At 38.4% G+C, this 16,250-nt stretch overlaps 1 protein-coding gene across 1 annotated transcript; it reads right to left on the bottom strand.

Moving 5' to 3' along the window:
* Window positions 1-14,052: 14,052 nt before the first annotated feature.
* Window positions 14,053-15,987, bottom strand: LOC145001919 (putative RING-H2 finger protein ATL21A). Its single transcript, XM_078961249.1, has 3 exons — window positions 15,637-15,987; window positions 15,105-15,516; window positions 14,053-14,712 (listed from the first exon to the last, which is right to left on the bottom strand). Exons 1-3 carry the CDS (start codon window positions 15,913-15,915, stop codon window positions 14,246-14,248), a joined length of 1,158 nt encoding a protein of 385 aa, XP_078817375.1. The 5' UTR covers window positions 15,916-15,987; the 3' UTR covers window positions 14,053-14,245.
* Window positions 15,988-16,250: the final 263 nt, after the last annotated feature.

The following is a 16,250-nucleotide window of genomic DNA, read 5'->3' as shown; positions in this document are numbered from 1 at the left end:
TGGGATTACACTCTGATATTATTTTATGATAATATGTTTGATTATTTCTACTTTGGTTTTGACATGACATGATATTATAGATGTTTTATTACAATGTTGGTTTTATCATGACGTATTTAAAAATGGAATTTTTGGCCTGTATTTTTGGGATGTTACAAGTTGGTATCAGAGCCTTGGTTTGAGGGATTCGGACATACTCTCGGGTGTGTCTGAACTCAAACTAAGGGCATGGTATGAAAATTTTCAAAAGTAAAAACCATTTTATAAAAAGGAGTTTAAAAAGAATTTGAAAAAAAAAAAAGAAGAATTTTGAGAAGAACAAAGTGTGCGATGCGTGCAATCAGCCGAGCTCAAATAAGTTTTCCCCAAGATACCTATACATGTTATGATATGTTATGTTATGATATGATTATGAGAATTGCATGCCAGATTAGGGCTAAGGATCTAGGAGGATGCCTTATATGCCTATTGTATGTGCTTGTAGACTTGCATGCTAGTACTGATCAGTCAGTGATAGGATAGCCTGTGTAGGTTATGCCTGATTGTATGAGCCTTTGAATTTTATGTACAGATTCCTGATTAGAAGATAGAATGATTTGATTGGTATATAATGGTTAGATTTTCCATTGTCTGAATGCTGCTTGCTTTGTGCTTTGTGGACTCTTAGTAATGTGAGTTAGCTATTAGGTGAATATGCTAAGTCACATGTGGTGCGGACTGGATAACCTCAGAGTGATAGATTTGACCCTATTGCGCAGCTCTCGTTTGAGTCTAACCGTTATAGGGATGAGTCTGTTACTTGAAGGATTATCTGATCTCTGTTGCATGTGGCTATATTCATGAGATAACTAGTTGACATTACTGGGAATCTTTCAACAGCTGAGGACTGGGTGAGTTCGGGAACCTAGGGAAGCCTAGGATATATTCCAGTGAGTTAGTAGTGAGGTTCAGTGACACTTGGGTGTTCCAGTTTGAGGAAGTGACTTGGAGGATTCGAGAGGATTGCTGAGGAAAGTATGGATAGGTGTGGAAGGTAGTATTGGGCCCGTACTACTGAAAGCACAAGATCCATACTCGAATCAGTGAGAGTCTTGGAGAATCTAAGATGCTTCAGGGAAGAGTTGTGACCCAGTTTGGGGATAGAGGATGTTCCAGTTGTTGCAGCTTAGCCATTGGCAAGCGAGCTAGTGGGCGTGACAGGGTGTCAGACCCTGAAGGATATGATTTCCAAAAGTTGCAGATGCAAGATCGATTGGGAGCACTTTGAGAAGAGAGGTTTGTACCAGGTGCGTATAGTTGAGGGTCGCGGGAAGAGACCCGTCACCTCCGATCATCGGGGGAAAGGCCAGCAAGGTCGGAGTCAGTGCAATGCATACGAGAGAGTACACGAGGGAGTTTGTCACTCCAAGGGATTAGGCTGCCACTGGTGTGGTAGGGTTGGTCATGTCTGCAGAAGGGGACCAGTATTTCCCCATACGTTGCGAGTATGTCATCTTCTATTGCTAATAGATGGATGTTGGGGATACGTATCGCGTTGGAATTGTGAGTGAGTTTGGATAAGTCATACCTCGGATTGGTTTTCTGCTAGTGTTTGGGTTATCAGGGATCTTATATGCCATTCAGCATGCCGAAAGGTCCTTGATGAACCCAAGGAGGGATGCATCTTGGGGAGTGGGTTCCACGCATACCGTTATCATTTCGGATCTTTGTCGGGATCTATGCAGGAGTATTATTTAGAGGATACTCGATCAGGGTTGGAGTGGTTGTTCTCTAATGAAGTCAGCGTTCAAGGGTTCTATCATTGTTCAGGTATGGTCGGTAATTGTTTATGGATGAACTTTGGAGTTCAAGGCACTACCGTTGCTAGGACAGAGCAGGTGACATGAAAAGGGTAGTGCCAATCGCAGGTGTTAGAGGCATAAGTGGTTGGTCATCGGATGTTCAAGAGAATTGTGTTTTCGCATGGGCCGTCTTCAGTTAGAGTTCAGTGGTACTGCAAGATTGGAGAGGGGACGAGGATTCGTCAGCTAGAGTGAAGATTAAGGTCTTCAACTGACAGCATGTTAGATGGATGGAGGTGTCAGACTGGATCAGAACTCAAGAATACTCATCGAGATTTCCGAGGATGGGAGATCTCAAGGTTTAATCGGTGATTAAACCCCAGCATTGGCAGGCACGTGTTGTCATTAGGGGGATATTAGAAAGCGAGAAGGATTGAGAATCCTTCAATTCTCATGTGATGTGAAGACTTAGTCGAATCTAAGTGGGGGAGAGACTTTTATAAAGTTCTCCAACTGGGAGTTTTGGTTGCACGGGGTGCAATCTCTTGGGTACCCTGTCAACCAGAAGGGTACTCTAGTTGATTTGGCCGAGATAGAGGCCGTGATGCAGTGGGAGATTCCGAGGTCTCCATCTGAGATTCGGAATTCTCGGGGTCTAGCGGGTTATTACCGCAGATTTATGCGAGACTTCTTCAAGATTGATGTTTCCTTTAACCCGACTGACCAAGAGGTCGGTGACCTTTCGTTGGGGGCCTGAGCAGCAGGCAGCCTTCGAGACTCTTAGACAGTGGTTGTGCGAGATACTGATTCTCACTATACCAGAGGGTGTAGATGATTTCGTGGGTTACTGTGACGCTTTGATCACGAGAATGGGTTGTGGTACTGATAGAGTGGGGTCACATGATAGCATGTTTTCGGAACCAGGCTAGAGTTCTGGTTAGGACTCAATTTCAGTGGTGTGTTAGGTCGAGTGCGTGTTCGACCCGGTTTGGAAAGTGTTGTAAGACTGCGGGGGTAGCCGTAGCATTCACCGGTGGTTAGTTAGCGTGGGAAGTGTTGTAAGACTACGGGGGTAGCCGTAGCATTCACTAGCGGTTAGATAATGATAGAGTGGTGTAAGTCTGCGGGTGTAGCCGTAGCATTCACTAGGTTGATAGATGGCATAAGTGTGTTGTTAGAATGCGGAAGGAGCAATAGTACCCACCAGTTCGGGTGCAACAGTGAGGATATGGAAATCCACGGATTGGACTTCGGATTTACTTAGATGGATTAGATCTGGTTGAGCCAGTGATAAGATTATAGGAGCACCACTACAGTGATGGGATCAGGAAAGCAGTAAATCGTATAAGGTTGCTTGTGATATAAGGCTACCATCAGTTAGGTAGCAATCACTTTTAGTCTTGGATTTGATGGTGACAGGATTTGACGCATGGACCCGATCAGTTAGATCAGAAAGTTGTTAGAACCTCAGTGGCATGATAACTAGTGGCAACTAGTTCCAGAGAGGGATTTCATTCAGAAGTCGTATGAGGCGACTAAGTAGGGAGTCCTTTAGCTTTGCAGCCGGGCCGAAACCCGGTAAATCCAGATGACCGACGGATTAATTGAGACCGGGAAGGTCTCGATAGATTTTTGAAAGCATCCATGTGGCGACATACTGCTTCAGGCAGATCAGTGTTCGAGTAGTTCAGCGTCTGGGTAGTGTTAGCATTTATGTTTCGGGTTGCAAGTACTCATATAATAGCTGGTTATTGGGGAGTGACAAGTCACTCACAACAGGAGTACCTGGGCCTTGGCCATGTACAAGTGATCTATAGAGATAATTAGGTATATGATCCTGTTTTATAATGGGAACCTCGAGTTACCAAAAATTGAGTAGCCGGTTGAAGGATAAAGTGGACTGGGTCCAACGATAATGGTCCAGTATAAGTGATCTGCTAGGGATCCAGACCATCTCGAGACAACAGATTCAGATTGAGTAAATTACCTTGTTGCGAGAAATTCATTCATCTACGGATGGTGACCATGTTACTAGAGTGGTTGGGTGAGTAAGGAAGGATAAGGAATGATTTCGAGGACGAAATCTAATTTAAGTGGGGGAGAGTTGTAACACCCATTTATTTATTACGTTAAATAAATTAATTAATGAGCGAATGGTAGCCTAAAATAAATAATTATATATGCAGGGGGTGGGTTCAAGGAGTAATTGTCATATTTTTTAGAAGTTGGGGGCTAAAAACGTGAGTTTGGGACTCATATTATAATATTTATGAAGACAAGGGCTTCGTGGTAATTATTTGAACTTAATTTAAAAGGAAATGAGGTGGAAGGGTTGATTATGTATGTCATAATTAAGATATTGAGGGTTGTCCGGTAGTTTATGGGACTTAATATGTAAGGGAATTTCCACGGACTGGGTTAAAAAGGTAATTATCGGATTAAATTGAAGAAGATTTTCAAATCCAGGGTAAAAGGGTAAATATTAGATTAAATATGAAGAAATCTTATGGGGAGGGACCAATTCTGCCATTATGGCAACTTGGTTATGGAGTCGGGTATATAAGTGTAAGGAACCCTAACCCTAAAGAAAAGATTCAGCCGTCACCCTCCTTATGCATTCCTTGCCGGCCGCCACTCCCATTTCTTTACCTCCAGTCGCAGCCACCTCCCGTTCCCATCCTCCCTTCGCCACAACAACCCAATCGTTGCTAGGTGCCGCCACGTCGCTCTTGCTGGAAGCGAATGAGAAGCCGGAAAGTCGCTGAGAGAGGCCGAGATCGTCGCAGTCGCCGCCCATGGCCGCCGGATCCTTCTATCGCTACTCCTTCGTCACCGAGGAACCACGACATTGCTGCTGTTGGGTTTTAGTCAGAGGCAAGGCGCATTTTGCTGTCATTGTTCGTTGCTGTCGTTCGCAAATCACTACACCCCGCCGATGCCTGCATAAGCCACCTGCCACCGTGAAATGGTGGCTGGGTTGGTGGTCTCGTGAAGCTGTGTGTGTGTTGCGATGTTGTGCACGAGTATTGGGATGGTTTAGAGCTACATAAACGTTTTCTGGCCGGAGATCCGAAGAAAACCCCACCGCCACCACCATGAGGTGGTGGCTGCCACTCGCTACCGCCACCTGCCGCCTCAAGGTGGTTGCATGTGTCTATTTTATTTGTTGTGTGTTATTTCTGCGATGTAAGGTTGGGTTTGTGTGGCTAGAAAACCAAGAAGGCCATCACCACCACCGTGAGGTGGTGGCTGCCACCATTTGCCGCTGTCGGCCACCATAGGGTGGTTGTGCATGTTTAATTAGTGTAGTGTGTGTGTTTATTTGTGGGTTCATTGTAAATTGTAAAGCAATTGGAAAATGAAAGGAAAAATCAAACCACCACCATAGGGTGGTGGCTGCCGCCTTCCGCCGCCACCGGCCGCCGTGTCGGGTGGCGGTGTGCCTTGTCTCGATTGTGTTGATTCGTTTGGGGTGCTTGAAACCCTAGTGGGCCTTGTAATCCCTAATGGGCCCAATAAAGCTTAATGGACCCTAATTGACCCAAATAAAACCCTAATGGGCTTAATGATATTCTAGTGGGCTTAATAGGCCCAATAAAGCCCTAATGGACCTAAAAGCCCAACAAATTGATAAATGGACTAATATTTAGGTTGGGAAAACCATAATGCAAATAAAACCCTAATTTGTGGAAATTGCTTGGGGCACACGAGAATTAATTATTAAATCTTAAATAATTATTAATCATTGGCAAACTAGCGTAAGGCATAATGGATTTAATGGATTAAGTTCTTAATGGGTTAAGAAAGAAACACTAAACCTTAATCATCATTGCATGTGAAAACTCTAATTTGGGATTATGGGCTTGGACTTATCGAGGCCCATATTTGGGCCATTGGAATGGAATTGTGTGATTAAGCCCAATCACATCATATGACTTATTTAGAAGAATGATGGACTTAATGGATTAAGTCCTTAAAGAAATAATTCCTTAATGGGTTAAGTAGGAAACTTAACCCTAATCGACATTTTATGTGAAACCCTAACTTCACTTGGGTTTATTTTTGGGCCTTTCTATTGGGCCTTGATGATTGGATTATTAATGGGCCATCCAAGAATAATTATATGGACTAAAATAATTTAATGGGCCTAGGGTAAGTCCCATGTAAGAGGTTGGGCCCAATTTTCCAAATTAGGCCATAGATGGACTATAGTTGGGCCTTAATGATTGTATAATGTTGGGCCTTAGAATAAGACCACATATAGGCTTGGGCCCAATTTGGAAAATTGAGCCATATGCTAGGCTTTGATTCCTAGTTCGCTTTGGGCCTATGGATCGGGCCTTGGACTTATATAAGCCAAGCCTGGGGTAATGTAGTAATTATCCAAGTATGAATTTATGGTTATGTGTTGGGACCCAATTATTAATTGGGTGTTATTTTGGTGTTGACAGTTCGGGAATCTGTCCTCCAGCAGCTGGGGTTGAGTCTGCGGGACTTCAGCAGTGTGGGGTTGTGTCTACGGGACTTCATCAGTATGAGGTGAGTTTCCTTCCAGTAGTAACGGGTCTATGGCACCAAGGCCGGCCCGTATAGACGAGACGTTAGTATTAGAGTGTGGGCCGAGCCCGTATCTCTTAGTTGAGTTGATTATGATATATGCCAGTATAATAGAATTATTTACACTCGTTGTCTGTGCGATACTTGTATGATATGAGTTGGCCCGTATCTCCCAGATAGCGAAGTGTGGGTAGGGCCCGTATCTTCACGAGTGTGGGCGAGGCCCGTATCTCCCAGAAAGCGAAGTGTGGGCGGGGCCCGTATCTTCACGAGTGTGGGCGAGGCCCGTATCTCCCAGAAAGCGAAGTGTGGGCGGGGCCCGTATCTTCACGAGTGTGGGTGTGGCCCGTATCTCCTAATTGAATATTGTTTGTTATATGCTTGCATGGTATGAGGTATTATGAGGGAACTCACTAAGCTTTGTGCTTACGGTTTACAGTTTTGGTTTCAGGTACTCGTTTTCAAAGGAAAGGAGCCGGCTTGATCGCAGCGCATCACACTATGGTTTTCCGCACATGAGATCCTTGGGATTACACTCTGATATTATTTTATGATAATATGTTTGATTATTTCTACTTTGGTTTTGACATGACATGATATTATAGATGTTTTATTACAATGTTGGTTTTATCATGACGTATTTAAAAATGGAATTTTTGGCCTGTATTTTTGGGATGTTACACTAAAATAGGATGATATGTCAGAGTGTCTATCTCACCTCTAGTTACATATGGTTACACATTCCTTAAAGAGTTGATAATGTATAATGTTACACTCCCAACCAGAACGGTGGAATCGTCTCGGGGTGGGTGACTTCATCTTGTAATATCATCAGAGTGTATATAATTGAATCATAGACAACATCATCATCATGCATCCAATGATACAACCTACACGGTTTACATCATTGTATCTATTCACAAATTACATTCCAGAATATTAAATGTATGATGAAAGCAAAAATACAATAAAAGTCCACATTTCCTTGACGACCAACCTGTTTACCGAATCCTTGAGAATACATGTTATTTTGAAAATGTCATCATATATAATGTTGGTGAGTTCATAAGCATGTTTGTATGAAAAGTTTCGTATCATTTTGTAAGCACCAGAAAATCCGATATTCTCCATAAAAGTAATTGAGAGTGTTGTTGCAAATCTTGTATTAAAGCATGCATGTTCTTGTTTGATAGTGTAAAAAAATGTTTCCCAGAAAATGCAATATTTTATGTATAATGTAAAATTTAATGTATTGTGTGTGTTCCCCAAAAAAATCGATATTTTATGTTTGTAAAAGTGATGTGGTCTTAAAACCCTAAGACCAGAGTAATGTAGTAAATGTATAGTTCGTACAATGTATCAAGAGTATAGTATGTGCATTCCGTAAATTTATTTTGTTTGTTATTCTCTATGTGAGTCGCTATAACCATACTTGATATGACTGATATGCATGTCATGACGTTCTTCAGGCGACGGTTAAGGTAAGACATTTGTCACCCTAGACTGGCTCGTCTAGCTGTAGCGAGCAACTTAGGTGCGCGGGTGTCAACCCCATATAGATTTATACACAGATTCTCGCTTTCTCTTCATGAGACTCTGGTTTTAACTACATGACTTATGTTGTACACTAGGTAGGTACGAATGAAGGAATGTCTCACAAGAGCCTTAACTAAATTTACGTGAATGGTGTATCCCATTATTTAACATTATAAATAATATTGCGAGTATGTATTTTGACTACAAAGCATCGGTGATATATAAAAAAAATATATATCTGTTTTATCAAAAATGCCAAATATTTAATGTTATTGACCCGATTAACATAAAACGTGTCGTAAGGCCCAATAAGAAAGTCAAATGGGCATAAAAGGCCCAATGAACATGTAATGAGAAAACAAGTCCCAATAAGCATGTATGTGGGTATATGAAGCCCAATAAACATGTAAATGTATAAACAAGGCCCAATAGGTGTGTAACTGGGTATTTGAGGCCCAATAAACATGTAAATGTATAAACAATGCCATATAAGCATGTAAATGGGTATATGAGGCCCAATAAACATGTAAGTGAGTATAACAGGCCCATTTTTAGTAAAAATGTCGTAAAGAGCCCATTTGTTATCAAAATGATTGTTCTAGTCCAATTAATACTAAAATTGACATAAAAGGACCACTTTATTAAAAATGACAATTTTGGCCCAACAAAACCGAAATTTACAATAAAGGCCCACTATTGTCATAATTGACATTTTTGAACCATTTAAGTCGAGAATTTACAATCAATGCCCATTTTTGTTAAAAATGACATTTTAGGCCCAATAAAACCGTGAATTGTCAAATAAGGCCCATTTTACCAAAAATGACATTTTTAGCTGATGAAACTGTAAGTTTCCATAGAAAGCCCATTTTTATGAAAAATGAAACTTTTGGCCCACTAAACCGTTGGTTTTAATATAAGACCCATTTTTATGGAAATTTACACTTTAGGCCCAAAATAATCGTGAGTTGTCAAGTTAGCCCACTAAAACCGAAAATGGCACTAAAAGCCTATTTTGTTTATCTTTATTGTCAATAGTGTCCTTTTGTGTACAGTCTTTGGATTTTCTAGTAACTTTTCATGTTTAATCTTTCCAAACAATCATAATAGTAACTTCAAGTAGTTTGCTTACTAATATCACCAAATCTTGGAAGATATCTCGAATTTGTGAGTGTTTAACACATTTTCATGGCAATTTCACACAATATAACATGAAAACACACACATACATGCATAATACTAAGATTAACCACAAAAATAGAGTGCATTCTCACCCAAAAGATAGTAAAACTCGAAATTAAGGGGGTATGAAGCTCACCTTGGTGTTAGTTGGGTTTTGAAGAAGAGAATGAAGGAGATTTCGGCCTAGCCAACTCCTTTGGGAAGAGTTTTGAACTTAGGAAGTTCTAGGAAGCCTGAACAGGAAATGAAGGTAGTTATGAGAGTAAATTCTTAGCACAAAATGGAATATAACATTTTGAGTATGATAATAACTTACCAAAAGAGATGAACTTGATGAAAACTTGTTGAAACACACACCACCTCATGAGTTCTTGGAGGAAAATGAATGAGTTCTTGAAGGTTTATAGAGGAATTTAGAAGTGGAATGAAGTTTAAAGAAATTTTGTGAAGGAAAGAATGGCCTTCGTCCGAGTTTAAGGAGGGATGAGAGAGAGAGAGAGAGAGAGAGAGAATTAACTTGGTCATTACATGGATGTTTAGAGAGTTTGAACTTAGAAATATGTGAGACAGTTGCATAGATATACAACATGCATTATTGAGGCGTCAAGTATTAGGATAATCACATTTCTTTTCTTTTTATTATCAAAACCGAAGATAGGAGGGGGAGGGGGGAGGGGAATGAAAAAGACTATTGGGCTTGGATTTAAATAACAACCGAGATCATGTAGCCCAATAAGAGATATTTCGGCCCATTGGGACCAAATATAAGTTTACGACCCAAAAGAGTAAAAGAAATAGGTTTTCGGCCCAATGTGATTACATAAGTGGGTTTTCGGCCCATAGAGACAAAGTGAGTGATTTTCGGCCCAATAAGGCCCATGAAGGGTCTTATAGCCCACAATATTATTGCTTAATTAATGTGGGTCCAACTAGGGCCCAAATAAGGATTCTTGGCCCAAGAGAACCAAATTGAGCGTTTACTGGCCCATTAGGCCCAACATGAGAATCCTAGTCCATTAAGAGGTTTGAACCGGGAAGTTACGATTACAAGCCCATAGTAGAGTGACTACAACGTATTGAATTAGGTTTAGATTTTTCACGAGTGAGTTTTGATTTGAATTGTCATTTTTGAATGAATAACTTATATAACATCATACTTGGGGTTACAAGATACACCCGAAGTTAATTACACATGGACAAATTTTCCTAACCCTAAAAATATTAGTTGTGACATATAAGGTGTTGTTGCAATAGTAGTGGTATGCGGGTTAGAGTTCCAGTAGACTGGTAACGTCTAGTGGGGTGCCCTAGGGGCTATATATAGGTTTTCTTGCATGTTCCTTGTTTGGTTGTGGCTCTAGAGTGGGATCATCTATTCGGGTGGCTATCTCACCTCTGGTTACTTTTGATTACGCATTCCATGGAGGTTAGCTGGTAGCGGAGTAGTGTGTTGTGAAAGGTCTAGCAGAGTATTACAGGAAGAGCGGTTGGGTTGAGGCGACAAGCTAACAAACCTAAGGTATTCCAATTCGACAACTGATTGGGCCAGGGTAATCCAATCTGATGATTGTGGACCCGATATGCATGCTAGTATGTTTGTTGTATGGGGTATTTGAGGGAAACTCACTAAGCTTTATGCTTGCTTAGTTGTTTATGTTTCATGTCCTATCGGTGATCGTGGGAAGGCGAGGGCGAGACTGTACACATGCATCAGTAGGATTGAGAATTCCACGTTAATTATATTACTCTGAGTTTTTATAAATGTAATTCAAAATAAATGGTTTTCATAGAATTTATAATTGTGAAGTTTTACCTTAATAAAAATAAATTTTTTTTGTTGTGAAAATAGGACGTTACATATATACAAAATTATTGCCTTAAGTCACACCTTACATACGACGTGGCTCGTCGCAACTTGTAGAAATTTGAAGTTTGACATTGTTGTCAAGTCATGACTAACGTTATTTAAAACCCCATATCTAACCTAAACACATGATAGAATTCATGATCCACCATAACTGATGGGCATTTGCATATGCAATGCATCTTGAAAGTAATTAGTGAAACTTACAAAAATGAAATCAGATAATTACTTCCAATAAAACGAATAAGGTTAATTCACTAATTTATATTTACACTAAAAACATCAAATTTTGTGCATGTTTTTGTTCAAATCTTAACATTTGTTGTACACATAACTATGATGGATCTTAGGTCATCCGATATCAATACGCGTGAAAACAACTACACATCATGATATACCCTTTTAACAACAAACTCACTATACCTTTGGAGATGGTGTTCAGTAGTGAATAACCAATGGAGAGAGAGAGAGAGAGAGATTTGGATTTGGTGAACAGTCCATGATAGCCACCACTCTATAAGACAACCACTAGGTTTTGGGGTGGTGTCCACTAGTGGACATTTCCTCTACATAGGATTTCTACACGTTAAAATGTCTCTATACCGAATGGCCTTAAAGATGAAAATTTTAAGTAGTGTATCTATGATGAGTCAATCTTTGTCTATGGCTTCGATCTTATTGAATGGACCCTAACATATGAGTTTCACTGTCAAAGGAGATTGTGACAAAGCTATCGGTTTTCGTTGTTTTTGTTTATTATAGCTATGGAGAAATTACATATATCCAAAAACGAGCAATTAACCATAATGTTTTCGTTGGTACAAATATTGGTCGTGAATGAATGACGGTTTCTCATTTATTTTCTATGCAGATGATACGATTATCCTCAGGGAGTGGTCAAATGACAATGTTAAATATTGTTCAAATTTTACGATGCTTTTATTTCGTTTGTGGTTGAAAATCAACCTACAAAAAGAAAACAAGTTAGTGGGTGTTGAGATGAGTCAGAATGAAGTTGAGCACATGATAGGGTTGTTAGGTGCTCCACAATTTAAATTCCTTTCACATATCTAGGGCTTCTAGTTGGATATAACATGTCTCATATAGAAGGGTGGAAAGAAGTTATTAATAGATTTTAAGGTTAAACTTTAAACTATAAAGTCAAGATTTTATTGGTACGAAGTTAAATTATCCTTTTGAAATCGACTTTAGTAGTCTCAAACATTTATTATATGTCCTTGTTACAAGCCCCGTAAGTAGCTATAAATTTTTTGGAAGCATTGAGAAGTAGATTTTTTTGGTGAGTTTTGACCAAATAGGTATATTTGAAAAAATATTTTATCAAATAGGTGTAATTCAAAAAACTTTTACTAAATAGGCATAATTTCAAACATATTTACCAAAACTTGTTTACCAATATTTTAGATAAAACTTTTCATAGTTTTTAATATAATTTTTGACAATTTTTTTAACTCTTTGCTATTAACCTTTATAAATAAATAACTACAAACGTATTGTATCTTATGTCATCTTCCTGTATAGTGTATAAGGATTTAATTATGCATGAAATATTTAAGCTTTTTTTATTTTTATTTTTATTTTTATTTATTATTATTTATTTTTTTTGAATGAAATCATCATAAAATGCAATAAGTTGTTGAAAAAAAAGGCAAACAACACTTTTCCAACATCTATCTTAAAAAATTCATAAAGAACTTAGAATTTCTCATAAACTAATCCATTAACTTTACAAAAAAGTAATAACATAAACTAAACTAATCCATGTATCTTATGTTTCTCAAAGAGAACAAGTGGACAATGTAAGTAGATTCATACGAAAAACTACAAAACAACTTTAACATTCAATTACGAGCAGGAGCGGAGCTAGGATTTACGAATAAGGAGGCTGACAGCTTCATATCGTAGTATTATATGAAAATATATCACAAAGAAATTTTTGTTTCCATTAATCTCAATCTTCAAAAAATTTCAATTAACTATAAACATCAACTCGTATTCATCCGTTAACCTGTAATTTTGGGTCACACTGACCTTGTATTCATTCATAATTTACCCAATGATTATAATAAATTAATTAACTAAATTATGAAACCATAATTAAGTTATTAATGACAAGTAACAGTAAATAAAAGTATGCAAAAGATTTAAACTTTACCTTAAAAATGAAATCATGTTGATGAATCTGTTTAGCCGGAAACGAATTTTTAATTGCCAATTAACCTCTTTGAATAAAAATAGCTACATTGCCTTTGTTGAATCGTCGAAACAAACGATTCTTATGAACAAATAGGGATTATAATGAGATAGCTACCGATGAATTGACATAGTTGGGAGTATAAATCAATAGCTAATTAAAATAAAATAGATAGGGATGGAGGCGGTGGTGTTTAGATGTGGGCCTCAATTTTTTTTAGTGATAATACCCTCACTGTTTTTTATGTATAGCAATTGTTTTCTTTTAAAATAATTGGGAGGAGTTGAATATTGTTAAGTAAATGATGTGGGTTAGAAGTTTAATGGTTAGATTAATTTATTTATAATATAACTAAAGTTTGAAAAATGATTACGAGATACATGTACAGTGTATAACCACTAACCACTGATATTATAAAAGAACAACGACTGCTCTAACATTTTAGACCAAACAAAAACGAATGACATTTTAAACTATAAGACCAAATACACTTATAACAAACAAAATTTCATCACAGAACAAACCAGAAATTCAATCATAATGCTTTTGCTTTGTTTCCAAATTTGACTTGGTATTGGACTAAATGGTAAATATGTTTAAAAGTACATTAATTTGTAAATATGTTTTTAAAGAGAAAAAGATGGTTTGTGACTTGTGTTAGTCGGAAGAAAATGTTAGAGAGCAAAGAAGAATGTGATATTATAAATAGAAATTTATATGCTTTTAATAGAGCTACCTTTTTTAAATGGCAATACAATACTAGATAAAAAGGACAGAAGTGATCTTTGACAAAAAAATTTTTTTACTAAAATGATATTCGTTTACGACAAAATTACAGAATTGTACCTCTATAGGAAATAGATGAAGTTCCAAACAAGGACAAAATTATGAAATGGTTTCTATATATGTAAGACTAATTTAAAGGTTACTCGATAATGTTTTTTCCGTGTAAATTATTAATACAAGTAATACAACATCCAAATCCGAAAAGGCTATAAAACCCAATTAAATCCCACAAAGGGAAATTTTCTACACCCTACAACATAAAATCTCTTTCCTTATACATTACAATATAGTATAGTATATACACATAAACATACCAAAATTCCATCATCGAGCAATTCCACGTGACGAATTCGAAGAATCCGAAGAAATCGAAAAACACGGTGTCATAACCGAAGAACTTTCCGGAGAATTCCGGCACACAGGACAGGTGGCATTTAACTTAAGCCATTCATCGACACAATCCGCGTGGAAATAGTGATTACATTCCGGGATTGTTCTGATTGCCTCTTTAGGTTCGTAATCGGAAAGACATATGGCACAAGTGGGATCATTATTTGGTAAATTACGATTTTCTCCCCATAGGGTTTTTGGGTAGGACTCGATTGTCAGGCGGTCTAGGCCGGTGGTTGATGGTGGTTGTGGGGTGATCGCGATTGAGAATAGGTCGATTCGGTGGCGGTGGGTGTAGCTTCTCATTTTGCTAAAAGTGTAGAATGCGAGCCCGATGATGCATATTAATGCGGGTATACCGATCCCTAAACTTAGTCCGTATATCGCACCCCTTGGAATAGCTACAAGAAATTTTCAGTATATCAGTATCAGTGTCAGTATATCAGTATCAGTCCAATAATACATGTCGAATACAGTATAAAAATAATGTCATATCAATCATAGATCATATATTTGAATGCGAGTATATGAGATTCATTTCTATTAAATTTTGGTTGTATATTCAAATTTTGTAAACATGTTTATGTGAAAATTGAGAGGTAGAGTGTTTTTAGGTGTAAGATCATCTACGAGTTGCCTGATTCAATTTGATGGTTGTTGGGATGGTTGTATGGTCAGAAATGAAGTTGAGAAAGGTAAAGGTATGTTCAACAAGAAGCAATCTAGGTTTCGGAGTAGTACCTTGTGCATAAGAAGATGTACAGTGAAAGGAAGTAAGGACTAAGGAACTCACCATGGGAAGAAGAACCGAAGCAAGCAGTTTCTCCATCGTCACTCTGCAATCCACAAGTTCTACCATCAAGCTCACAAGATTTGCAATACGGCCTAAACCACATCAACGTCAATTCGTTTCTGATATTGCCGTATCGCCTGATCGGGACTGAGATCGTCGACATATGTTTACAGCTCGCCGGAATGTCTCCGAGAGGGATCCATCCAGTCCGAACGGCGAACACCGAATGATTCAAGCTTCCTAAGCAGGGAAAAGGAAGCATCGGAACAGTCTGGAACGTGAATCCTAGATTCTGAGATGTACAGTTGAAAAAAGTGTAGCTCTCCACGGGACTGAAATCGAAAGGTGTGTCGGTTAGTTCGGTATCGGCGATTCTCTCCAGTCGGCAGAAGTCGGGATCGACGCTGATGACCTGTGAAGCGTTACTCGATCTTATATTTCCGATTCAAGTTTCAATTCGGATTTAACTCATAAACAACCACTTGTATCACCGAAACAAAATGAAATCGAAAGGCTATAAAAAGATTAAAACCTGTGCAGTGTATGAAATTCGTTTCACGATGAATGATTGAGACGATGGAAGCTTGAGCTGTGTTCGGTTTTTCTTGTTACAGGATAGATCAAAACCGGGGAATCCACACCGAGATGGTTGTCGATCCCGGAGACGGAAAGGGAACCGGACCTGAGGTTCGGTGGGGCCGCAGGAAGCCGGACGGCAGTCATCGTCGGCGAATATAGATTTGAATAGGAAGAAGAGAAAAAACGCTAGGGTTTTTTTCTTCTCCATAGGGTTGTTGCCTTTGGCCACCATTGTTAAAAGAAAGAAAGAATCTGTACTGTAGTAGTGTAATGGTGGCGACCATGGACGCTTTTTCAATTTTTGTTCTTGAATTTAGAGCGAATATTAAATTCTAAATCAATTTAAATCAATACTAGTAATCATTGTATTTGATTTTAGACCCTTGATTTTATTGAAATTGACATAAAAATCCTAAATCCTAAAATTTACAAATTTTTAATGATTTTATTTAATATCGATTCTTCTAATATTAATATTTTAAACTTAAGTGGCTTTTTTACAAAAACGACAACTAATTACACATGAAGTTGGTCATGCCAAATACACGATCGAGTGATGCCTAATTA

This window comes from Lactuca saligna, chromosome 6 (genome assembly GCF_052625555.1).
Source record: "Lactuca saligna cultivar CGN05327 chromosome 6, ASM5262555v1, whole genome shotgun sequence".
NCBI lineage: Eukaryota > Viridiplantae > Streptophyta > Magnoliopsida > Asterales > Asteraceae > Lactuca > Lactuca saligna.
This window is presented reverse-complemented; position numbering and strand designations above follow the sequence as displayed.